The sequence below is a fragment of the Arachis ipaensis genome, chromosome B4 (genome assembly GCF_059453495.1).
Source record: "Arachis ipaensis isolate K30076 ecotype BB chromosome B4, ASM5945349v1, whole genome shotgun sequence".
In the NCBI taxonomy this organism is placed as follows: domain Eukaryota; kingdom Viridiplantae; phylum Streptophyta; class Magnoliopsida; order Fabales; family Fabaceae; genus Arachis; species Arachis ipaensis.
Genome location: NC_142439.1, coordinates 129,018,006 through 129,044,799, shown reverse-complemented (window position 1 = coordinate 129,044,799; position 26,794 = coordinate 129,018,006). Strand labels below are relative to the sequence as shown.

Sequence of the window (26,794 nt, the reverse complement as noted above, 5' to 3'; positions counted from 1 at the left end):
TTTTATTATAGAGGTTAAGTGCAAATATTTTTTTTAAAGATATATATACATTTAGAGACAAACTCGTGTTTTTTAAAATAAATGCCAAAATTTAAAATATTAATTCTTATTAATCATACACGTATCATGGAAGTAAAATGTCCCAAGATAAGAAATCCATTTTGACATTCAAGAAAAAATACAAAATTATAGTCTCATTATGATTGATTGTCCAAAATTATACTTATAGTCTCATTCGATGGCTGTTTTATGCTAGGAGAAAAAAGATTGTTGCATATTTTGTTGCTAATATTTTTTCCCCCTACTTCAAACAATATTGACTTTCTACAACTCTTCTTCTCCTGCTGGTTACAGATTGATAGCATAATGTCAACAAGAACGGAAAATGAGAATGATGCGAGCATACTGTTAAAATCTGGGCTAAAATTAAGTCCAATTCAACAGATCGTAGAGTAATATTAAATTAAAAAAAAAGATAAGTGTAAGCCCAATATATCCGTAGACCATACAGTTAAAATTGAGGAGGTGTTAACGACCCAAAAGGGATGTCCAAAAAACGAAAAAACCCGAAAGGAAAAAAATTTGACGTGTTGTTAAAATATGTCAGAAGTGGGATTTGAACCCACGCCCTCTTTCGAAGACCAGAACTTGAGTCTGGCGCCTTAGACCACTCGGCCATCCTGACCTTTTGTTATTGGTTTCTCGATTTGTTTTTTATAAATATCTATTCAATTGTTTTTTAGTTTATTTTTCTTCCGTCCTCAACCATCTATCATGTATGTACAATTGTACATGTTTTTAAAAGGTTATGTATTCGTTTCTTGTGATCGTATTATTTGTGGGGAAAATAAAAAGAAAATATTGGATACTGACAGATAAGATGAAGAATGGATACACCAAGTCAATTATTTATCATGCCAAAGGTAACGATTATTAATGTGTTATATTTTGTCTGTTTATGCACAACATTGCACTTTATTTATTGTTTACCAATTAACACTCATCTTATTAATCTAGTACTTAGATAAATAAACTCGAGTAATACGCCAAATCACTCTTTAATGAATTTTTGTTTGGACATTTTAATTTTCTATAAATTTTAATTACCAAATAAGGCATCACTATTTATTTTATTAAACAAATCAATTTTCTTGTTCTAAGTCTTCTGTTACAAGTTGACAACTTACTTGTTTAGAGGAGAATTTGATTAAATGTATGAACATGTAATAAAAAAAAAACTTGACGTAAAAATTAATTTGTCTAACAAATAAAAAATAGAAGTAATTTGATAATTAAAATTTGTGAAACACAAATTTGACTAAAAATTCCATTCTATTACTCTAACTCAATTCAATACTAGGCACCCCTACTAGTTTTTTTTAAATGAAAATTACACATTTTAATCATGTTTAGATACTTCGGAACGACATCACTTTTTAACACAATAGTGATTAGCGTCAACACTAAATTGAAATTTGCAATCACAATATTGGACTATCAAGGACAAAGAAACAATTTTGGCACAAAGTACCACTAAAACAAATGTAAAGCAGACATAGTCAACTTGAATATACTGATAGGTAAGTGTTAACTATTAAGTACACCGTTACAGTTATTAACGGATTCAGTAAGAAAATTTAACTATTCCGGTAAGCAAATCATTCATTTTCTTTGCACAGTATACTCAGTGCTATTTGTGTTCAAAATCCACAAGAACTAGATTCTCTGATTTTACATGTTTGTCTTAAAGAAAATGGGAGAATAAATCCATCACCATTGAACAAGATTCAAACATCAAACTAGAAGATAATACCAAATCTAGACCTTCAAAAAGTTAAGGAAAATGTACACAAGGCAGAGAAGTAAAACACACAGATTGGCATGATTCAAACTCACTGTTTCAAAGAAAACAGTACTAAATTGTTCCAGCTACAAGAATGGAGCCCTGATCATGGAAATGAAACTGAAAGGTGGTGTATCACTTCATCTTAGCCTCTGTAAAGAGAACATGGCGGTTAACCCTTGGATCGTACTTGCGAAACTCGAGCTTCTCTGTGAACTGCCTTGGCTTCCTCTTCACATAGAAAAATCCAGTCCCAGCAGCAGACACTAGTTTTACAAACATTTGAGCCTTCTTCTTCTTGTCCCCCATTCCTTACTCTAAACACAACGAAACCATTTACTTCAGTTTTTTTCCCCTCCTCTTCAACAATTAAAAATAAGAATTTGATTTTAATGAAATATAAAACAGATTCACACTTGCATTTAATTATATCTCGTCACGTCAATAAAAAACAACTATTTTTTACACCTACCATGTGAATGATAATCCAAAAAGAAGATTGTAATTATATGATTGAAAGGTGAAATAATTAATAATGCACACATTTGGTAAAGTCTATTTTATCTTCAGATCCTTTCTTTCCCTCAAAGACTACCCTAACTCAAGAAGCACACTTTGGAAATTTGATACAGCAGCAACATAATACCTTTAAATACAATAATTTCCTATGAAATCAATGTACAATAGATAATGAGTTCCACAAGATATCACATCAAATCTGAGTGTTTTGCGGGGAATATCATGAATTTGATTCTGTTTCCATCAAACACAGAGGCAAACGGTAATTTTCAAGGTTCTGAAAACTGAACCGGTCATCGAACCGCTCTAGTCACTGATTTACTGGTCCAACCGGTTTATTTGTGCTCTAACTGAAAAAACCGTTATAATAAAATAATAATAAATTATAAATAAATATCCTAAAACATAATTCTAGTCTAATATAAATCTTAAGATGTCTTCTAAACACTACACAAATGTCATCAACCAAAGTCTTATGAACTTATTTAAGTACAAACTCAAAATTGAAACACAAACAAAACAGCAGCAATTCAATTTCCAGCAGCACATCACTATGCAAAAAAACACAAAATCCTACATAACTGAAATCAATAAATCATGAAGACAGTCACCATCTAGGCATAATTAAGTCGCAAAACAGTAAAACACAAACACAAAACAGCAGCAATTCAATCTCCAGCAGCACATCACTATGCAAACAAATCACAAAATCCTACATAACTGAAATAAATAATCATGAAGACAGTCACCATCTAAGCATAATTAAATCACAAAACAGTAAAACAAACACAAACACACACAAAACAGCAGCAATTCAGTTTTCAGCAGCACATCACTACGCAGAGAAATCACAAAACACAAAACATCAGCACAACAACAGCACAGCAGAACATATGCTGAATTAACTAACTTAACAATCTAAGCACAATTAGGCCCAAAGCATAATTTTAATTGACTTAAGTAAACACAAAAAAGCTCAGCAGTGAACAGCAGAGAGCCAAAAAACACAGCACAGGAGCGAAGAAGACACAAACCACAGTACAACACAGCATAGCAGTAGTGAACAGAGCCATTCAATAATCAATATAATTTGATAATTTCTGAACTAAAAAACAAACACGAACAGCAGGCACTAGTAGTGAGCTATGTGATACAATAAGAGTATTAAGCACCAACTTAAATTACAAGTATTCCTTTAGGCAATGAGCACAAAATTTATCATCAAGAAACTTTAACAAAATTTAACAACAGAAAAAAATAAAAGCACGAAAAAACCAGTAACAATTTATCGGAATCAATTTATCATCAATCAGTAATAATCAATCCCGAACAAACAAGAACAAGCCAGTAAATCAATCCAGAACAAACAAGAACAAGCCAGTAACAGTTAATCAACCCAGAACAAACAAGAACAAGCCAGTAACAGAGTTAAAATTTATTATCAAGCAGTGAGCAAGGCCAATCAACCAAGGAAAAGCACCGAGCACTGACGGAGCATCCGAGGCATTACCTTCGGCGAAGGCAGTGACCAGAGATTTGAGGGAGAGCCACAGACGACGGGAAGCTGGCGACGAACACTGGCGAGCTGGCGACGAACGACGGGGAGCTAGCGACGAACACGACAGAGGGACGACGGCGGAGCAGGACCTGGAGACGCTGGCGTTGGCGGAATGGAAGGGCCTTCGAGCACGACGAAACAGGAGGATTGGCGAACGACCACGACGAACCAGGCGGCGACGGTGAGACCAACGGCGGCGCGATGAGACTAGGGTTGTGTTTTGGACAGAAATAATGAGATTATGTACGACACTGAGGAATCAGGAATGGGGCTCTAGAGGGAGGCAAGGGCTTCAGGTGACTGAGGAGTGAGGACGAGAACCTGGCTCTTTTTTTAAACAAAATGCAAAAACGATGCCGTTTCATAGAACCGGCCGGGTTCCGGTTCGATCCGATCGACCGGTTCAACGATTTTAAGCAATTTTTAAACTAGCGGCTTCTCTTGCTGGACCGAACCGCAAAGCCTTCAGGTTTCCGGTTGGACCGGTTCGGTCCGGTTTCAGAACCCTGGTAATTTCTATTGTATTTTTTGTCTGCTTATTTTTTTTTTCATAAATTAAAATTAGAGTAATTACCTAAATCGGTCCCCGAGGATTTTAGAATTGGACATTTTAGTCTCCAAGAAAAATTAATACACAGATTAGTCCCAAGGTTTTACTCCGGCAGACAAATCAATCCCCAGTTCATTTTCCGGCAGAGTAATTACCCAGATCAGTCCCCAAAGATTTTAAAAACGGACATTTTAGTCCCCAAGAAAAATTAATGTACAAATCAATCCCCAATATTTCTCTCTGTTAGACATAATAGTCCCCCGTCCAAAAATAAAATAAAATAAAATAATTATTATTATTAATTACACAATAATATTATACTATATTTTTTGTATTTTTTAGACAAAAATAATAATAAATTTATTCATTAAATTCTTTTATAATATATATATATATAGTCACTCAATAATAATAATAATAATAATAATAAAATTATTAGATATTATTTTACAAGAAATTCAAAGTTAAAATTAGGGCCCTTAAAATTATTTGATATTTTTGTATTTAATATAATCAAAAGATGTCCTATGTAAAAAAAATTATATATGTTTATATTAAAAAATATGTATTAAAATAAAATATTTTAATTTGAATTTATATTAAATACATATTTTTTTAATACAAACATATTTTTTAAAATAGTACATCTTTTGATTATATTAAATACAAAAATATCAAATGGTTTTAACCTTAAATTTCTTATAAAATAATCTCTAATAATTTCATTGATTATTATTATTATTATTATTATTATTATTATTATTATTATTATTATTATTATTATTATTATTATTATTATTATTATTATTATTGAGTGACTATATATATATATATATATATATATATATATATATATATATATATATATAAAAGAATCTAATGAATAAATTTATCATTATTTTTACTTAGAAAATACAAAAAATCATGGTATAATATTATTATGTAATTAATAATAATAATAATAAATAAAAATATTAGAGATTATTTTACAAAAAAATCAAGGTTAAAATCATTTGATATTTTTGTATTTAATATAATCAAAAGATGTACTATTTTAAAAAATATGTTTGTATTAAAAAAATATGTATTTAATATAAATTCAAATTAAAATATTTTGTTTAAATACATATTTTTTAATATAAACATATATAATTTTATTATTATTATTATTATTATTATTATTATTATTATTATTATTATTGAGTGACTATATATATATATATATTATAAGAATTTAATGAATAAATTTATTATTATTTTTGTCTAAAAAATACAAAAAATATAGTACAATATTATTGTGTAATTAATAATAATAATTATTTTATTTTATTTTATTTTTAGACGGGGGACTATTATGTCTAACAGAGAGAAAAGTTGGGGATTGATTTGTACATTAGTTTTTCTTAGGGACTAAAGTGTCCGTTTTTAAAATCTTTTGGGACGAATCGGATTTTTTGAGGAGCATATCGAGAGAGAATTGGATTTGGTTAGACAATGTGTGGTTGGTAAACAAGGATCGGTTTTTTAGCAAGGTACGGAATGTATCATCAAATATTCAATATGATTCCACGAGATCTAGTTTCATTCAAGTAACGGATTCTAGCCAATTGAAAGGATCTTCTGATCAATCCAGGGATTCCATTAGGAATGAGGATTCGGAATATCACACATTGACCAATCAAAGAGAGATTCAACAACTAAAAGAAAGATCGATTCTTTGTTCGGATCCTTCCTTTCTTCAAACGGAACGAACAGAGATAGAATCGGAGCGATTCCCTAAATGCCTCTCTGGATAAAAGCAGCCCAAGCAAGATTTACTATATCCATGTGAATTTTTTCTCCTATCTCTATAAAAAATATCACTATGAAGGAATTATTTTACTATTGTTCACTAATTCTTGTTGTTTTTTTTTGGTATTAATCTAATCACTGAGAATACTAGAAACTATAATAACTATATATATTTATTTAAATCGCTGGTACAGAGTCAAAGGGGGATTCGATTCTGCACTAAAACTGTTATATTAACACGAAACTATTCAATAAATTCTATTAGAACATCAAACAAGTTTTGATCAGATTTCTAGTAGAGTCGGAAAACATTACAGATAAATTCTTTTTTCCTCTCATTTTTTTAATTAAAAGGTCATGCGCATTTTCTTTTATATGAGCCTGCTTAGCTCAGAGGTTAGAGCATCGCATTTGTAATGCGATGGTCATCGGTTCGATTCCGATAGCCGGCTTTTCTCTTTTTGTTGTTGTTTTATTTAAAAAAAATGGATAATGTCTTTTTTTTAGGAATCCAAAATTGGTGAAGTTTGATCTCTGTAGAACAACTCAAGAAACAAACCTCCTTTTTTCTCTATAAATAGAATAAGGTTCAGATATTGATAGAATTCATACAATTCTTCTTTGTACTACAATGCTTTTGTGAATTTCGCTTCATTTCTCATATCATATTTGTCATTTAGTTTAGTTTTAATTTCGATTTTTCATTTTTTAATTAAAAAGGAGTCTTTATGTCACGCTACAGAGGGCCTCGTTTCAAAAAAATACGCCGTCTGGGGACTTTACCTGGACTAACTAGTAAAAAGCCTGGGGGAAGAATCCGCACGAATCGGATTTTTTGAGGAGCATATCGAGAGAGAATTGGATTTGGTTAGACAATGTGTGGTTGGTAAACAAGGATCGGTTTTTTAGCAAGGTACGGAATGTATCATCAAATATTCAATATGATTCCACGAGATCTAGTTTCATTCAAGTAACGGATTCTAGCCAATTGAAAGGATCTTCTGATCAATCCAGGGATTCCATTAGGAATGAGGATTCGGAATATCACACATTGACCAATCAAAGAGAGATTCAACAACTAAAAGAAAGATCGATTTGAATTGGTTAGTTATCCAGTAAAGTAACAAGTAAAAAAAATAGCAGTAATAGATACTTTCTATTTGATGACAGAAAAAAAAGACTCTTTCGTGGTTGATAGAGTTTTATTTTTAAATAAGATATGGAAAGACAAAAAAACTGCGGAACCCGAGTTTGAGGGATGGGATCTCATATCCTTTTTCTTCTGTTATAGTATAGTAAAGGAATGGAATCCACGACTAAATCTAATGATAAAAAAGTGAAAGGGCATTCTAAGGTAACTCGTTTTTTGTTTTAAATAAAAAAAATCGAACAAATTACATACAATAAAAAAGAGGGGGCCCGATTTTTCCGATTTTTTTCTATAGAAATTCAAGAATTAAGTTAAACAACAAAGTTCTTTTTTATTATTAAAATTTGAATTATTTTATTAATATCTTTTTTTAATTCTTTATTTTAAATTATTAAATATTTCGAAATAGAACTGAATAAATATTCTATTTTAGAATAGAAAGAAGAAATATAAATATTCTAGAAACTAGAAATAAAAAAATAATTTGAAATTCTTTTTGGATTATTTTACTCAACTTACGAGTTGCTCAAAAAATCTGTTGATTTTGAACCATAGGATGGATAGTTGTCATAGGTGATGAATTGATTTCTTACCGATGTCACTCTATTTTTGTTCGTCTATAATGATTGATAAATCCACAAATCTCAATTGTATTTCTCAAATGGTATCTTTTTCTTCTTCTCCTATTTGATTGTATTTCCTTAGAAACTTAGGGAAGTGCTTTGTAAACATACGTATAAAAAGAACTTATTTCATTTAGTTTATTTATGCCCACTATAACTAGTTATTTCGGTTTTCTACTAGCGGCTTTTAGCATAACCTCAGCTCTTTTTATCAGTCTGAGTAAGATACGACTTATTTGATTTTCAAATTGGAATTGAATTAGAGATTTTCTAATACTACTAGATATTCTTGAGTTCTTTATCATGTTAATTTCCAATTCTTGCTTGATCATTGAGATTCGTGGTCAATACAGATTAATTAATATTTAGTTTAAGTATAAAGGATATATATTACCTCTGGGTAATTACTCTGCCGGAAAATGAATTGGGGACTAATTTGTCTGCCGGAATAAAATCTTGAAGACTGATCCGTGTATTAATTTTCCTTAGGGACTAAAATGTCCGATTTTAAAATCTTCGGGGACTGATTTGGGTAATTACTCTTAAAATTATTAAAAAAGGTTAATATGTTTATTACGATGACAATATAAACATGTTCGTAATGAGCAAATTACAAAAGCATGATTTCCAAATAGTCAATCCCACTAAATACTCTATAAAATATGCTTAGAAATCATGGCTTCAAAAATTATAGATACACTAAAGCCCAACTGAGAGAGAGAGAGAGAGCGCTTAATTGTGTGAGGCAGTGGCGTGGGGTGTTGCCGCAACTGCAATGTGCGACGGCAGAATGAGATGTTTTAAGATTTTAGGGGTTTTCCGTTTTCACTTTTCGGGGTTCCAAAGGACAGAGCCACATTGGTATATTCAATATTCATGGATGCATTATAATACTTCTTTGTATTACATATGTATTTATGAAGACCATCAAATGGTGTCGTGGTGTAGTTGGTTATCACGTCAGTCTAACACACTGAAGGTCTCCGGTTCGAGTCCGGGCGACGCCAATTTCTTCCTCTTTTGCTTTTAGCAATCATTAGTTCATTACCTTTTAAGATATCTCAAGTGAAGCCATCGATCACCCACCTCCTTTTACATAACATTCTTTTCTTAGGGTAATACTTCTTCAATTAGAAACACAACATTCTATATACATAATATTTTATTATCTTGGAAGAATCCAAAACAGTGAAACAAACCAATAATTGAATCATTCATTAAATCATGTGACTTCTCATAAATAAAATTCAGTAAATTAAATTTCTCTGCTGCAAATGCAATGGTCTTAATCATATGATAGGAATCAGATCCACTCCTAAATGTATATCCCAATTCATCTTCGTATGGAAGAATTCATACATGATATTATTTTCTGTGCATCTCCAATAATTAACAACTCACCCAATGATTGATTTTAATATCTATTTAACTAATTTGAATATATATATATTCTTAAACAACACTTTACGTTAATTACTAAATCCTATACTTTTAAATTAATAACATGAAACAATTTGATATTAATAGTATAGTATCTCAAAATAAATTCAAATGTTACCTAGAAATAGAATATTGTAATATTGGATATATAAGATTTTTTAGTTGATCGACAAGTGAAAGTTTGCATGATCAATAAGTGGAGCTTTATATGATAAACATGTAGCACAATCGTAAAAATCATAAAAAAATAAAAAAATAAATGGTCAAGTCTCTTTTATATTTTTATTAAATTATCATTTTTAAAAAATGTATATTAAATATATAGTTTTTTTCCACATTTTTAAATGTTTCATCGAGTTTTTTGTTATTCATATTTTTTTAAAATTATTTTTATTAATAAAATAAATTTTTAAATATTATTTTGATCATTTTTCTATTACTATAATAGAAAGCAATCGTATTTTTGTATAGTAAATATTTTAAAAAATTAAAATTTATATATAATCCACCAACAAAAGCTTAAAATCCACATTAATTTACTATTAATTAATTTTTATCGTTTCTCCACTGTATTTTTGTATGTATAAAGTATTTTTATGGTCTTTTGATAACTCGTCATCTTGTATCATCAGATTATAGCTCAGCTCTCGATAAAAAAATATTAATTTATGAAATTACATTAAATAAACTTTAAATTAAAAAATTTTAATATCTCAATTTTTTTTATTAAGTTTTGATTTAATTTTATAAATTATTATGTTAATAGTCAATTAAAATTTCTGAAGATATGTTGTGGTGTCACTTATGATTTAACGTGCCATATTAACAAAATTTTGACACTATTTATAAAAAAAGTAATGAAATGACTAACATTACTAATTTATAATTTTTAAAAGACGAATTTGATTAAAAAAATTTTTTGAGAATCAATTTGAAGAATAAATGATATTTCAAAGATTAATTGACCATTTATTCTTATATTTGTTCTTTTTATATATTATTTTTTAATTATAAAATTTGAAGATGATTTTTTTTTAAATGATACAAACTTTAAATATTAATGATATGAAGAGTTCAAATATTATTTAATAGTTATTAATTTATATTTTTAAGTATTAAAATGTTTAATTTAATTTTATTTGTTTTAATTTTATTTATTTAGTTACTAGATTAACATTTGTATTAGTGGGTTTATGATTATTTTATTTTAATTTAATAAAAGATTATAATAAATACCTCCTATTGTAACTGTTGTAGAGTAATTTTAGAAGTGCGAAAAATCTTTTTGATTTCGTAATAAAATCATAAGGACAAAAAAGATTGAGTAAATCTCTCTTATTGCATCGAAAAATTGGATAATAAATTAGATAAACTAAATTAAGTTGAATAAATTTTCTTTTTGTTGTATCAAAAAATTAAAAAAAATATATAGTAATTCTTCTTTTTTTTTATTCAATTTTAACATATATTTTTTTTTATTTTTAATTCTAATTTATTTTTTTATTTCAATCATTTTCTTTTTATTTATCATTAGTTTTTTTTTTTATCAATTAGTCACTTAAAATTTCCTTGATAATAATATAATTCATGTATAAAACTAAAAGTGATTGAGATGGTAACAATTGGATGTATAATAAATAAATCTCAATTGGTAATAAATTTTGATGAGTTTAAAAAATCTTATTTTTAAAGGTTTATCTATTATGTTCCTAAGAGCATAAGTTAGGCTAATTTTTTTAATATTAAAAAATTTTTGGTGTAACACTCAATTATTGGATTGTGTAGTATTTTTTAAAATTATGGGCAGGACAATACGTTTCTCTCGTATTGATAATACGTCTCTCTTGTATTGTTTCACTTCCATAATTTTAAAAAATATCATAAAATTCAATAATTGAGTATTACACCATAATTTTATTCATATCTAAAAAAATAAACAGATAAATTAAGATTATAAATTGATAAAATTTTTATTGAATATACAAAAATTTTAAGTATCCAATACATTTGTTTATATCTATTAAATAAAAAAAATTTAAAACCTTTTACTAATGATATTTTAAACAAATATTTGAAAATTATTTAGTTAGCTAAACTTTATCTTTAATTGTAATGGCAAATATTTAGTTGGGTTAACTAAAGTTGATCTAAATATGTGTTATGCTGATTGATTGTGCAATTAAGATTAGTAAATAATATAATTTAAGTGATGATTCAACTATATTTAAAAAAAATCAACCATAAAAGTAATATTTGAGAAGAATTTGAAAGAGAGTATTTTTTATAATAAAAAACAAAATTATGGCAATAATGAGAAATGATTGACTGCTTCAGCTAGGATAATAAGCTACAATTTTTATAAGAAGTGTCTAGTATCAAGAAGAATTAAGAAGAAAATTCAGAAATACAACATACATTTTGAGTGTTATCATTCTTTTGTATTGGGTCTCAATATATTTAGTTTAGATTTTGGAGTTTTGGTTAAAAAAAATATTTATATTTTTTTTGAGAGATTATTTTAAAAAAATCTATTAAAGAATAAGCATGACTTAGGAAGAAGAACCAAAATAATTTAAGTTTAAGCTCGAGTCTTTGTTATTGATTTTTATTTGGTCTTGACATTTTAGTTTATCTTATTTTGTGAAATTTGAAATTGTAATTTTATTTGTCTTGAGGTAAAACTGACTTGATTTATTTATTTTTATTTTGGTCTTTGAATTGGTGTTTGCGTTTTAATCTTGACGATTGATGTAGTAAAATTTTATCATAATTGTAGTAAAAACTGAACGTAAACTTTTTTATATTTTTTTAGGTTAAATCAAAATATATGGCGATATTATGTTCTCTCCTTTTTTTTGTTTTCATCTTTAAGTTTGTGCTATTGTAAAAGACAAAACGAAAAAATTTTTATGTGCTCAGAAATATGTTTCAAAATTAAAAGTGTCTTAATTTAAATTTCTTATTTTTCAAGGCCTATAAAATTCACAAGCTTTTTATTTATTTATTTATTTGAGCAATCAATATTTTGCATCTAGGTTAATCTCATGTAATGACAAAATTTTTGTAAAGTTTCATTTCTTTCATTATGAATTAAGGTTCTGAGAATCAAATTGATCATCAAACTGCTTTAGTTATTAGTTTATTGGTCCAATAAATTCAACTGTAGCTTAATCGGATAAATTATTTTAAAATAAAATAATAAATAAATTATAAATAAACATTTTAAAATATAATTATAGTCTAATATAAATTTTAAAATATTTTTTAAATTTAAAATACTACATAAAATATTATCTTTCAAATTAATAATTTACAAATTTGTTATCAAATTTTACACCAAGTGTATTCCAGAAGATCGTTGACTTTAATACTAAAAAATATATCATAGGCTAAAAAAACTCATAAATACAGTTTCATATCCTCTAATATATGCATACAAACATGAACATTTATGCAATTTTTCTATCATCTTTGTTTCTTTTTATTATGGCAGTAATTTTTTTTTTATTTGTCTATAGATCTTTTATTAAAGAACTCAAGTTACAAGTGTATTGAATACATTGATATAAGGGTCCGTTTGAAACTCTAAAAGTTATTTCTTTTTTAATTTTTGACTTATAAAAAATTACATTAATAGTGTTTGGTACAATTTTTTAAATAAATTTTTAAATTTTTAAAAAATTATTTAAGAGCTTTTTTGAAGAAGTTAAAAAATGTGACTTCTCCTATTTTCAAAAGCTATTTTATTACTCCTATTTAGGTCCAGTTTAGGTAAATAACTTAATCAAGTTACTTTTGAAGAAATAGCTTGATGAGTTTGGAAAACTCTAAGCTAATATTTGTGATGGCTAAACATTATTAATTTGATTAATTGCAAAAATATTAATTTATATAAGTTGATTGATTAATTTTTGCTATGCAGGTATGTTTGGGCCGACAATAAAAGAAAAATGTTGCAAGCCCAATTATATTGAAAACATATTCAGCATTGATATAAAAATTAAATTGATTCTATGGCTGAATGTTTGTTGTGGTATTTGGGTCAGAATTTGTGATACAGGCCCAATTTAAATACTTGTTACTAGACCATTGAAGTTGGTCCGAAATCAAAAGAAAATTGGGCCAGATTGAATTTTGTTGCTACAAGTCCAATTATAATCCTTGCTAAGTGATCCTATGCTTGGTCCGAATCTAATTGAGAAAGAAAGCAAAGTGTTTTACTTCCAACGGATCCCACCTTTCATTAAATGATGGATCTCAAATTCAATTAATTTGAATTTAACTTACATTGGGAACCATGAGAGAGAAAGTGTGATTGACATGATTGATTGCATTAATGCTACACGATACTCAGCATAAAGGGAAGTAAAAAAAGCAACTCATTTTAATTAATTTGTTCTATTTCATTTAATTTTTTTTCTTTCAAACTCTATCTTCTTTCTCAACTCTCTTCTCTTTTCGGTCATTACACAGCAAACCATGGAAGCTAAAGCTAGTCACTGAAGAGAAGGAGATGCACGAGACCATCACAATGGTGGCAAGAAAAAGAAAACTAAAAGTATGCTGTGGCTAAGATTCTCATAACTTGTGGTAAGATTTGGTGAAGAGATCTTGGCTTCTCCATACCAAAAATGGTTGAAGAAGATTTCGGTCAGAGAAGAAGATCCTTGGAGGGATGGCTTGTCTCTGATTCTGCTCAACCACCACAGGAGGTAGCTACAGTGGCTACGTGATGGAAGAGGCAGAAATTAGAGCAGATTAAGCTATCATCATCATGAAGCATCAAGGGCCAGGAGTTCATCTTGAAGAACAAGGCAAGGATGGAGGGCTCGGATCGATGAAGATTGATGACCAAGGAAGGATAAGAGGTAATTGCATGTTGGGTTTTACATGGGTTATCTCTTCTCTCTCTCTGGCCAAACCGGTTCAAGTTGAAGAAGAAGAAGATTGACTTGGTTTGTTTGATTTTAACCTTGGAGGCTTCTCCCTATAAGTAAGGGTGAACAGTCAGGGTTTAATTCAAGGAGTGAGAGTGCAAAGCACAGGATTCTCAGAGCTACCTAAACTAATAGAATTTTTTCTCCTTCAATGTTCTTCATTTTGTAATTTTTCTATTTAATTTTGTCTGTCTTGAGTCTCATGGAAGAAAGCAAACAGCGAGGTTTGTAAAGAAAAAGCCATAGAGCGAAAAAAGGCAGAGAGTGCAAAATTAAAAGAAAAAGCCATAGATGTCCTTAGAGTTCCTTTGTACATCTGTGTTGTGTTTCATGATTCTGTGGGAATCCCCTTGCAAGTTGGGTTAGCACTTTGCAGTGAAAGCTTGGTAGTAACCAAGTCAAGTTCAGGATTGGGTTTAGATTATGGACTTGTCCCGGATAGGAAGGGTAGTTCCTAGGGAGAATTGGTGTTTGTAATAAAAGATGATTATAGTGAAATTCCATCATTATTGTGATGGAGACTGGATGTAGGCTGCACTGCACTTAGCAGCTGAACCAGGATATATCTGGGTGTAATTTTCTCTCTCTTCTACTCTATTTTTGTTTCTGCTGCACAGGAGATAAAACTGAAAAAATATCTCGTGCTGATCGACGAGACAAAAAGAAAAGTCTCGTGGCTGGGGACGAGACAAAAGAAAAAGTCTCATGGCTGGTTACGAGACAAAAAGACAAAAAGTTTTCAGAAGTTGTTTCAAAGACCAGCAAGTGTTGTCAAGTGAAAAAGGGGCTAAGATTCAACCCCCCCTTCTCTTAGCCACTAAAACCATCAATTGGTATCAGAGCTTGGTCTCAAAGAGATCAAGCTTTGCAGCTTGGAGAAAAGATCCTGATGGCAGAAAACAGTGGCTCAAATATGGTGTCCTACAACCTGACTGAAGGATAATCAAGCAACAGACCTCCTCTTTTCAATGGGAAAAACTATACCTATTGGAAGGAGAGAATGAAGATCTTTGTGCAAGCAGTAGACTACAGACTTTGGAAGATTATCCTGGAAGGTCCTCAATATCCAACCGTCACAAGTGCCGAAGGAGTTGTCTCTCCTAAACCAGAAGCTAGCTGGACCAAAGAAGACAGAAAGAAGGTTGAGCTCAACGCCAAGGCCATCAACTTACTCAACTGTGCTATCAACTTCGAGGAATACCGACGGGTATCACGATGTACAATGGCAAAGGAAATCTGGGACAAACTCCTAGTGACTCATGAAGGAACCACCATTGTAAAGAAGACCAGGATAGATATGTTAAACAAAGAGTATGAAATGTTTTCAATGAAGGAAGGAGAATCTATTGATGAATTGTTTGAACGCTTCAACATCATCATTGTCGGCTTGGATGCTATGAGAATCAAGTATCCTGAATCTGTGCTTGTGAGAGGAGTGTTGAGATGTCTCACAAGGAGTGGGAAACAAAAGCATTAATAATTTCTGAGAGTAGTGGTCTTGATTCTATGACATATGATGACTTGAGAGGAAACCTTCTTGCTTTTGAAAACACTTATTTGAAAAAAGATTCAAAAAAGAAAGGAATTGCTTTTACATCTATGACTAATCCCCTGGATGATGAATCCAGTGATTCTGAAAATGAATTTGTGTTGTTTGCCAAAAAATTCAGGAAAATGGTGAAGCTCAAAGAGAGAGGCAAAGGAGGCAGTTCAAGAAAACAAAAGAAAGATCTCAGCAAGGTGACATGCTACAACTGTAAGGAAACGGGACACTTCAAATCCGACTGCCCTAAGTTGAAGAAGGAAGAAAAGTCGAAGAAAGAAAAGAAAAAGGGATTGATGGCATCATGGGAAGATCTGGAAAATGACTCAGAAGAAGATGAAGAATCTGAAACAATGTCTCAACCATGTCTCATGGCTGACCATGTTGAACAGGTAATTATTCCTAAACCTAACACTGAATCTCTTCATCTTATGATAGATCATCTTTCTGAAAAAATAATATGCTTTTTGCTGGATAATCAAGAACTTGAACAACAAATCACCATTCTTAAAGCGGAAAATAGTTTTCTCAAAGAAAAACTAAGGGAGGCCGAAACTGCTTGTGATCTTGTTGAAGAAAATAAGCAGTTAAAAGGCCAACTTAGGAGTTGTGAAAGTAACCATTCAGTTGTTGCATATGTAAACTGCTTTAAAGAAAATGAAGAGTTGCTTAAAGAGGTCAAAAGACTTAAAGATGACTTAGCCAAGTTCACTCAAAGTTTTGAAAATCTAAATCAAATCTTGGCTAGTCAAAAACCTCTTTATGATAAAGCTGGCTTGGGATTCTATAAATCTGTTGAGAAACCTTGTTTTGAAAACATTGCCTCATCTTCTAATGATACAAGATTTCAAAACCCAACAAGCTTTAACAAAACAGCAACTCCAAGGTTTTGTAGACTATGTAACCGAAATGGACAATTTTCCATTCAATGCTTTTTTGGTGAGAGGTTGATAGGTGATAAAGTTTACAAAGTTGTTTTTGATTATAATGACTTAGGACATAAAAGATGGTTTAACGTGAAAGGATCCAAGAAAATTTGGATACCTAAGGTCACTTGAACTTGTTTTGTAGGTATGCCTAGCATCCAAACAGAAGGAGAATATGTGGTATATGGACAGCGGATGCTCTAGGCATATGACTGGAAAGACAACCTTCTTCATAAAACTTGATGAATATGATGGAGGATTTGTCACTTTTGGTGATGATGCTAAAAGAAAGATAGTGGCTGTTGGGAAAGTTGGTAAAAGCTTTTCATCTTGTATAAATGATGTTCTTCTTGTAAATAGTTTGAAACATAATTTACTTAGTGTAAGCCAATTGTGTGATCTAGGTTTTGAAGTTATTTTTAAAAAAGTTTGTGTGTTTGGTTGTTTGTGAAAAATCTAGGGATATTTTATTTGAGGCTAAAAGGTGCAATAATGTGTATGGATTGAATCTTGAGGACTTGAAAGAACAAAATGTAACATGTTTTTACTTCCATTGAATCTGAAAAATAGCTATGGCACAGAAAGTTGGGTCATGCTAGCATGTACCAAATTTCTAAGCTAGTTAAGAAAAATCTGGTTAGAGGAATTCCAAATATCAAATTTGATAAGGATCTTACTTGTGATGCTTGCCAATTGGGCAAACAAGTAAAATCTTCTTTTAAACCAAAAGATGGAATCTCAACCAAAAGGCCATTAGAGATGTTACACATTGATCTTTTTGGTCTAATAAGAACTCAAAGTTTAGGAGGTAAACACTATGGCCTTGTGGTGGTAGATGATTACTCTAGATTTGGTTGGGTACTTTTTCTTACTCATAAAAATTATGCTTTTCATGCTTTTTCAACGCTTTGCAAGAAAATTCAAAATGAAAAAGATTTAAAAATTGCCCATTTGAGAAGTGATCATGGAAGAGAATTTGAAAACCAAGATTTTGAAAAATTCTGTGATGACTTTGGAATTGCTCATAACTTCTCATGCCCTAGAACCCCTCAACAAAATGGGGTGGTTGAGAGAAGGAATAGAAGCCTTCAAGAGATGACTAGAGCTATGCTTTGTGAGAATGAGATTCCTAAATTTCTATAGGCTGAAGCTGTAAATACAACTTGTTACATTTTGAATAGGACAATTATTAGAAAAGGGTTGAAGAAAACTCCCTATGAGCTATGGAAAGGAACCCCTCCAAATCTTAAGTATTTTCATGTTTTTGGATGAAAATGCTTTGTACTTAACAATAAAGAAAACCTTGGCAAATTCGATCCAAAATCCTATGGAGGGATGTTTGTTGGATACTCCACCACTAGCAAGGCCTATAGGATTTATCTCAAAGAACGTAGAACCATAGAGGAATCCATATATGTCTCTTTTTGTGATTCTAATTCAATTCCCAGTGCTGTGATAGAAGATGATACAGATTGTGAAGATGTTGTCAATAAAGGAACCAGTGAAGAAAATTCCAAATCTGCTCAAAATGAAGAATCTGCCAGTCCAGTTTTGTCTCGTCAGATTGGAGGAGACATTTTCATTTTGTCTCCTGAGCCAGCACGAGAAACTAAAACAGTGAGACCCCCAGAAGCTCATCAAAGCTCAACACCACTCTGGAAGCCCAGAGAATGGAAATCTATGACGGGTTATCCTCATGACTTTATCATTGGTGATCCCTCTCAAGGTGTAACAACAAGATCCTCAACCAAAAGGCAATCCGAACCAAGCAACTTTGCCCTCTTGTCACAATTGGAGCCCAACAATGTAAAACAAGCTCTTGAAGATCCATCATGGGTCAAAGCCATGCAAGAAGAGCTTGCTCAATTCGACAAGAATGAGGTTTGGACACTAGTACCTCATCCGGATGGTAAGAAAGTTACGGGTACTAAGTGGGTGTTTAAAAATAAATTAGGTGAGGATGGAAAAGTTGTTCATAACAAGGCTAGATTAGTGGCTCAAGGTTACGATCAAGAAGAGGGTATAGATTTTGATGAGTCTTTTGCTCCAGTAGCTAGAATGGAAGCAATTAGGTTGCTTCTTGCCTATGCTGCCCATAAGAGTTTCAAAATGTTTCAAATGGATGTTAAATGTGCTTTCCTTAATGGCTTTATTGATAGAAGCGTATGTGGCACAACCCCCGGGTTTTGAAGATAAAGAATTTCCAAACCATGTTTTCAAACTATCTAAGGCTCTTTATGGTCTTAGACAAGCTCCAAGGGCTTGGTATGAAAGGCTTAGTTCCTTCTTGTTGGAAAATCAATTTCAAAGGGGTACCACCGACACTACTTTATTTATTAAAGCATCTAATGATGATATCCTCCTGGTTCAAGTTTATGTTGATGACATTGTGTTTGGATCGGCCAATGTGTCCTTGTGTGAAGAGTTTGGAAAACTCATGACTAGTGAGTTTGAGATGAATTTAATGGGAGATTTAACTTTCTTTCTTGGCCTCCAAATTAAACAAACTCCTAGTGGTACCTTTATTCACCAAGGAAAGTATGCAAAAGAACTTATCAAAAATTTTGGCCTAGAAAGTTCCAAACTAATGGGAACTCCAATGCATCCTAACACAAAACTTGAAAAGGATGATGATGACAAAGATGTGGATGAAACAAGGTATAGAGGAATGATAGGATCACTCATGTACCTTACCTCCTCTAGACCGAATATTGTTCAAAGTGTGGGTGTATGCTCAAGATTTCAATCTCACCCAAAAGAATCCCATCTTTCAGCCGTTAAGCGCATCATTAGATACATTAAGGGAACTAGTAATTATGGCTTGTGGTATCCTAAATTTGATGACTTTTGTGCAGTAGAGTTTTGTGATGCAGATTATGCGGGAGATAGGGTGGATAGAAGGAGCACCTCCGGCATGTGTTGTTTTCTTGGAAGCTCACTTAACATGTGGTCAAGCAAAAAGCAAGCCATAGTGGCTCTATCCACAGCTGAAGCTGAATATATTTCTGCATCTGCATGCTGTTCACAATTAATTTGGTTTAAAATGCAGTTGGAAGATTACAAATTAAAGATCAATAGTATACCCTTATTTTGTGATAATATGAGTGCTATAAACATTTTAAAAAATCCTGTTCTGCACTCAAGAACCAAGCACATTGAAATTAAATATCATTTTATTAGAGAACATGTGCAAAAGGGTACTATTGATATTCAATTTGTAAAATCTGAAGACCAACTTGATGACATTTTTACAAAACCCCTCTGTGAAGACAGATTCTGCACTTTGAGAAAAAGCTTGGGAATGATTGATTTAAGTTCTATTGATAACTTGTGAAATTTTTGATTCTGCTCAGTTTTGTCTCATAGAAAAGCAGGAGATAAAAATTAGGGTGTGTTGGAAGGGCTGTGATCAAGGGGGAGACTGCACCGAAATTAATTCTTATGGGTCCCACCAAATCTCTTTGACCCCACTTTGACCGTTTTGTTAGTTTCTCTCGATGAAAATCACAATCTTCTTTTGTTGCCTCATCAAATCTTGTTGGAAGAGGATATTGTCAAATCAAATCTTTCTCTTCGTCTAATCCCTTGATTCTAGGAAACTACTTTTCAGTTTATTTCAAATAAAAGAGAAACTCCTTTGGGTAATAACCGCTCCTTAATGGTCATTAAACTCCCTCCAAGTCTCTCTCCACTCCACATTTAATGTGTCCCTAACCTCCTTCCTCCCTCACTCAATTCGGTTTCTATTCAACCCTCCATATCCCACTTCTCCATTTTCATTATCATGAAAAAGAAAACCACCCCTAGAAAAAGTGAAAGGATTCTCTTCTCTCAAAAACCGTCCACACCTCAAACTCACACTCACATCCATATTCATTCTACATCTTCATCTTCTCCCTCACCACCCTCGAAACAAACAGACACCATGAGAAGGAAAGTCATAGCCACGAAAACCTCTTCAAGGAAGAAGAAAGAGAAGGTTCCTGTGGCAGAAGAAGAAGAATCACACACCTCTCCCATTCCATCACCGCCGCACTCACCACCAAAGAAGGCCACACCTGGAAGGAGTACCCAGAAAACAAAAGGGTTCGCGCTGCACAACACCAAGGAAGCAGCAAACCTGGAGTCCTTGGATTTCAAGAACAAATTTAGCAAACCACACTCTCACTATGATCCTGCCAGGTTCAACTCATGTGCTTCATATGAATTCCACAAGGAGGTTCTGGAAAAACGCCATCTCTGTGCCACCTATCTCGTTAATCTCGACTCACTCACCAATAAAGGGATAAATGTTTCTTCTCTTTTTGAACTTCTCCAATGGACACCACTGCTCCACATCCAGAAACCGGTTTACCCCAGTTTGGTACGTGAGTTCTATGCCAACATGCGACTGATTGATGGCACCGTCCACTCTTATGTGAAGAGGGTTCACATATCTCTTGACACTGGAACTATTGGGACGGCTCTAGGCTACAAAGAGGAGGGGCCGAGAGCATATATGGCCGAGAAATGGGACTCCCAAGTCGGAGTCACCTATAAGATTGTCCTCCAACATATCTGTGAAAACCTATCTGGCTTAGATGGAACTACTCCTACCCACAAAGCCCTCGGTCCCACCAACTCTTTGCTTCACAGGATCATCACCCACATCCTGACCCCTCAAAGCGGCTCCCATAATAGAGTAACATTCTCTAACTCTCTCATCATGTTTGCTCTTGTTATATCTACTCCTATATCATTTGGCTACCTTATGATCAGACACATGTGGGAATCAATTAAAAGCACCAAAAAGGTGAATCTGCCTTATGGTATGTTTTTAATAAGTATTTTTGAATATTTTAAAATTGATCTCCTAAATGAGGCTGTAGAAAATAAGGTGTCTATGATCAAAGGAGGAGGAGCTGTTAAGGGAACCAAGGGGAAGAAATCCGTGGCTTCGGATAGTGACTATGAAAGTCGGCCTGAGTCCTCTAAGGCAACCGAATCTATCAAAGAAATTCTCACTGAATTTTTAAACATGTCAGAGCTCATGGTACAATTCCATAAGGCGGCACGCAAGCTAGCCTATGAAAATGAGAAGGCTTGGATGAAGTGCAAGGATAGGGTAAGTCTGATGCTGGAGAGCCTTGAGGAGGAGTTGGGAGCTGCTAGTAAAGAAGGGGCTGAGGAATCTGATCTTCAATTATCTGATGATTAATCTATTTTTTAGTATTTGATATTGGCATGATTAGGCTCAATTTGATACTCTATTTTGTCTGTTTGGATACTGTTGGACCTATGACTTGGTGATACACTTTTAACATTTTGAGTATATTTTGCATATTTTGTGTTCTAGCTCATTTTTTGCAGGTGCTCCTTGATGCCAAAAGGGGGAGAAATGGTGCAGAAAAGATTAAAATTAACAAAACAGGGATGAAATTCTTTTGAGAATTCATGATCTCCCTTGTTTCAATCACTTGTTGTGATGATTTGTGATTTTCTTGATGATACATGTGGTGTTATGCCTGCTGTGATATGCTTGCTGTGTTTTGAATTAAAAATAGGCATTTGATTTTATCCTAAGGAAGCACTTGATTTACCTTGGTGAATATGTTTGCTATATCTTGGATTTGGAATATTTTATTTTTGGCAGTTCCTTTAAAGCTGTAAATATATTCTAATAGTTGCCATGTTTTGAAATAATTATGTATGATTCACAAATATTTTCCTTACCATAATTATCTTGCTCTAATATCTTGACAGAAAAATATTTGAAAATCATTTGAACAACAATTCTGTTGATATGAATTCAATTGATTGTGTATGAGATTGAGCAGAAAATCAAATTATTGATAACAAAAGAGTTTTGATTATCATTCAGTTTTGCTCATAAATCAAGCCATTCAACATCACATAATGAATATGTTGAATAACATTGTTGCCTTAGGCTTGATAAAAATTGTTACACGTAAGAGTTTCCTTGATAAAAATGGCACATATTTAGGGGGAGCTATGTAACAAGTAGAAAGGAAGGAAGTCTAATCTTCAAAGGGAGTATTTTAATTTTTGATTTCTTTCCATTTCAATTTTTCAATAATGTTTGTCATCAAGGGGGAGATTGATGAGTTTGAAAAACTCTAAGCTAATATTTGTGATGACTAAACATTATTAATTTGATTAATTACAAAAATATTAATTCATATAAGTTGATTAATTAATTTTTGCTATGCAGTTATGTTTGGGCCGAAAATAAAAAAAATGTTGCAAGCCCAATTATATTGAAAACACATTCAGCATTGATACAAAAATTAAATTGATTCTATGGCTGAATGTTTGTTGTGATATTTGGGTCAAAATTTGTGATACAAGCCCAATTTAAATACTTGTTACTAGACCATTGAAGTTGGTCCGAAATCAAAAGGAAATTGGGCCAGATTGAATTTTGTTGCTACAAGCCCAATTATAATCCTTACTAAGTGATCCTATGCTTGGTCCGAATCTAATTGAGAAAGAAAGCAAAGTGTTTTGCTTCCAACGGATCCCACCTTTCATTAAGTGATGGATCTCAAATTCAATTAATTTGAATTTAACTTACATTGGGAACCATGAGAGAGAAAGTGTGATTGACATGATTGATTGCATTAATGCTACACGCTACTCAGCATAGAGGGAAGTAAAAAAAGCAACTCATTTTAATTAATTTGTTCTATTTCATTTAATTGCTTTTCTTTCAAACTCTATCTTCTCTCTTAACTCTCTTCTCTTTTCGGTCATTACGCAGCAAACCATGGAAGCTAAAGCTAGTTACCGAAGAGAAGGAGATGCACGCTACAAGACCATCACAATGATGGCAAGAAAAAGAAAACTAAGAGTATGCTGTGGCTAAGATTCTCATCACTTGTGGTAAGATTTGGTGAAGAGATCTTGACTTCTCTATACCAAAAATGGTTGAAGAAGATTTCGGTCAAAGAAGAAGATCCTTGGAGGGATGGCTTGTCTCTGATTCTGTTCAACCACCACAGGAGGTAGCTACAGTGGCTACGTGATGGAAGAGGCAGAGATTAGAGCAGATTAAGCTATCATTATCATGAAGCATCAAGGGCCAGGAGTTCATCTTGAAGAACAAGGCAAGGATGGAGGGCTCGGATTGATGAAGATTGATGACCAAGGAAGGACTAGAGGTAATTGCATGTTGGGTTTTACATGGGTTATCTCTTCTCTCTCTCTGGCCGAACCGGTTCAAGTTGAAGAAGAAGAAGATTGGCTTGGTTTGTTTAATTTCAACCTTGGAGGCTTCTCCCTATAAGTAAGGGTGAACAGTCAGGGTTTAATTCAAGGAGTGAAAGTGCAAAGTACATGATTCTCAGAGCTACCTAAGCTAACAGAATTTCTTCTCCTTCAATGTTCTTCATTTTGTAATTTTTCTGTTTAATTTTGTCTATCTTGAGTCTCATGGAAGAAGGCAAACAGTGAGGTTTGTAAAGAAAAAGCCATAGAGCAGAAAAAGGCAGAGAGTACAAAATTAAAAGAAAAAGCCATAGATGTCCTTAGAGTTCCTTTGTACATCTGTGTTGTGTTTCATGATTCTGTGGAAATCCCCTTGCAAGTTGGGTTAACACTTTGTAGTGAAAGCTTGGCAGAAACCAAGTCAAGTTCAGGATTGGGTTTAGATTCTGGACTTGTCCCGGATAGAAAAGGTAGTTCCTAGGGAGAATTGGTGTTTGTAATCAAAGATGATTATAGTGAAATTTCATCATTATTGTGTTATAGACTAGATGTAGGCTGCACTGCACTTAGCAGCTGAACCAGGATATATCTGGGTGTAATTTTCTCTCTCTTCTACTCTATTTCTGTTTCTGCTGCACAGGAGATAAAACTGAAAAAATATCTCGTGCTGATCGACGAGACAAAAAGAAAAGTCTCGTGGCTGGGGACGAGACAAAAAATAAGTCTCGTGGCTGGTTACGAGACAAAAAGACAAAAAGTTTCCAGAAGTTGTTTCAAAGACCAGCAAGTGTTGTCAAGTGAAAAAGGGGCTAAGATTCAACCCCCCTTCTCTTAGCCACTAAAACCATCATAGCTTAAACAATAAATGCTTATATTAAAAGTAGCTTATAAATAAGTTATTTTGTGTTTGGTTTTTTAGTTCTAAAAGTACTTATTTTAAGAGAAAAATGATAAAAAAAACTTTTTATTATGAGAGAAGTTATTTTTTTTAACTTCCCTTAAGCACTAAAATAACTTTTTAGAAGGTTGCAATTTTATTTTGAAAATTGTACCAGACATTAATACTACACATTTTCATAAGTTAAAAGTTAAAAAAAGTCATTTATGAAACTATCCAAACGGACCCTTAATACACAACTCTAAAACAAGGACTTTTATAATAACTTTTCAAACACAAAATAACTTATTTAAAATTTGTTATTAATAAAAGTTCTTATATTTTAAGCTCTTTCTTCAAAAAAAACTTATTTAAAAAATTTAGCCAAACTGACCCTAATTAGGGATGATAAAGCTGAACTTTTTCATTGTCAAATAGGTATGCCAACTGAAACTAGAGCGAAAAGCATATATAACAAAATATTTTATTATTAAATTAAAGCAGCTGCACTACAATGGAGCTAAAAATCAAATAATCATTTAACAAATAATTATCCATAACTAAAATCAATAAATCAACATCACAGTAAAAACAACAACTCTCATCAACATAATAAAAAATATCAATAGCACAATAAAACCAAATATCAAATAAATTATCAACAAAAATTCAAAAACAACAATAAATAATCAACAAAAACCATAAAATCAATAAATCATCAACAAAAATTTAAAAATAATAGAGCTAGAAATACAAAAAGAGCAATAACATAGTAAAGTCATTTTTTATCAAAAATTTCAACAAAAACACAATTTCTGTAATCATTTCCATAATTTCACTTTCAAAAATAGTTAATCAACTAAGAATAAACAAGAATGAGAGTATCAATTAATCATCAAGTAAGTCAATAACATAGTTAATCAACTAAAAACAAGCCAATAACAGAATTAAAATTCACTATCAAACAATGAACAAAGCCAATCAATCAAGAATTCAAATATTATAAACTCTAAATTTCTAGAACTTACATTTTTTTACTATTCTTTGCTTATAATATAATATATATTCTCACACTTTATTTACATATATTTATATACACATACTGTTGATCAAAAAATATTTTTGATAAAAGTAAATGGAATTGAAACGAGTCAAGTATGGTTTTTCGAGAAGACACGCGCGTAAGTATAAAGTTGGAGGTAGTCGGTGCTGATTTGGTTTTCGATTGTTTTGTTGATCGAGTGAGCCAAATCAAGGAGAAGACTCAATTCGAAAAATTGAGTAAGGCCTTTGAAAGAGTCGGTCGAATAGTTGTGAAAGTGGAAAGTTAATAGCTTTTATTGCACGAGGAGATCATGGGGAATATCTACAATCATACGGCGGGAACAGTTATCAAGAGAGACTGCACTTCAAATTTGAAATGTTATATTTAATTTTAATTAATTACTAATTAATCGTCAGTTATGTAAAATTAGCCTATAAATATTAAGAAATCTTAGTGAAGAGGGGTTAGAACTTTTACTCAGAAAAATACTCTAGCATTCTCACATCCCAGCGAATTCCTGAGTTTGCGATCGAGTTACATTTTCTGTAGGGTTCCTTCCATTTTCTTCTTTCCTTCAATTTATTTTTTTGTAACATTTCAATTAATTTTATTTACCAAGTGTTCTTTACCTTCATTTGTTCAATTTATCCTTCTGCATTTGAATCTTTCATGTTGAAGTCCTTTGATCCAATCAAAGGCATTTTATTGTCTTCTTTTAATTTCATTGCAAATCTTTCCATTTATTATTTATTTAGTTTTCAAAACTTTAATTTCTAAGTCCTTTTT

General features: G+C 31.8%; 1 protein-coding gene and 3 non-coding genes across 6 annotated transcripts; 2 read left to right on the top strand and 2 right to left on the bottom strand.

Annotated features, from left to right (window-relative positions):
• Window positions 1–601: 601 nt before the first annotated feature.
• Window positions 602–685, bottom strand: TRNAL-CAA (transfer RNA leucine (anticodon CAA)). The gene has a single exon. It is a non-coding gene; the product is annotated as a tRNA-Leu (tRNA).
• A 962-nt stretch (window positions 686–1,647) lies between these two features.
• Window positions 1,648–4,214, bottom strand: LOC107639792 (uncharacterized). 3 transcript variants are annotated; one of them, XR_015880691.1, is made up of 3 exons: window positions 3,873–4,214; window positions 2,490–2,712; window positions 1,648–2,160 (listed from the first exon to the last, which is right to left on the bottom strand). XR_015880691.1 is itself a non-coding variant. In XM_088483292.1 (2 exons), exon 2 carries the CDS (start codon window positions 2,150–2,152, stop codon window positions 1,979–1,981), a length of 174 nt encoding a protein of 57 aa, XP_088339418.1. In that variant the 5' UTR covers window positions 2,153–2,160; window positions 3,873–4,013; the 3' UTR covers window positions 1,787–1,978. The 3 variants fall into 3 exon arrangements, 2 of the variants coding, with proteins under 2 accessions (XP_088339418.1, XP_088339419.1); XM_088483292.1 differs by lacking the exon at window positions 2,490–2,712 and having other exon boundaries at window positions 1,787–2,160; window positions 3,873–4,013; XM_088483293.1 differs by lacking the exon at window positions 3,873–4,214 and having other exon boundaries at window positions 1,787–2,160; window positions 2,490–2,628.
• A 2,426-nt stretch (window positions 4,215–6,640) lies between these two features.
• TRNAT-UGU (transfer RNA threonine (anticodon UGU)) lies at window positions 6,641–6,713 on the top strand. The gene has a single exon. It is a non-coding gene; the product is annotated as a tRNA-Thr (tRNA).
• Window positions 6,714–8,967: 2,254 nt separating this feature from the next.
• Window positions 8,968–9,041, top strand: TRNAV-AAC (transfer RNA valine (anticodon AAC)). The gene has a single exon. It is a non-coding gene; the product is annotated as a tRNA-Val (tRNA).
• Window positions 9,042–26,794: the final 17,753 nt, after the last annotated feature.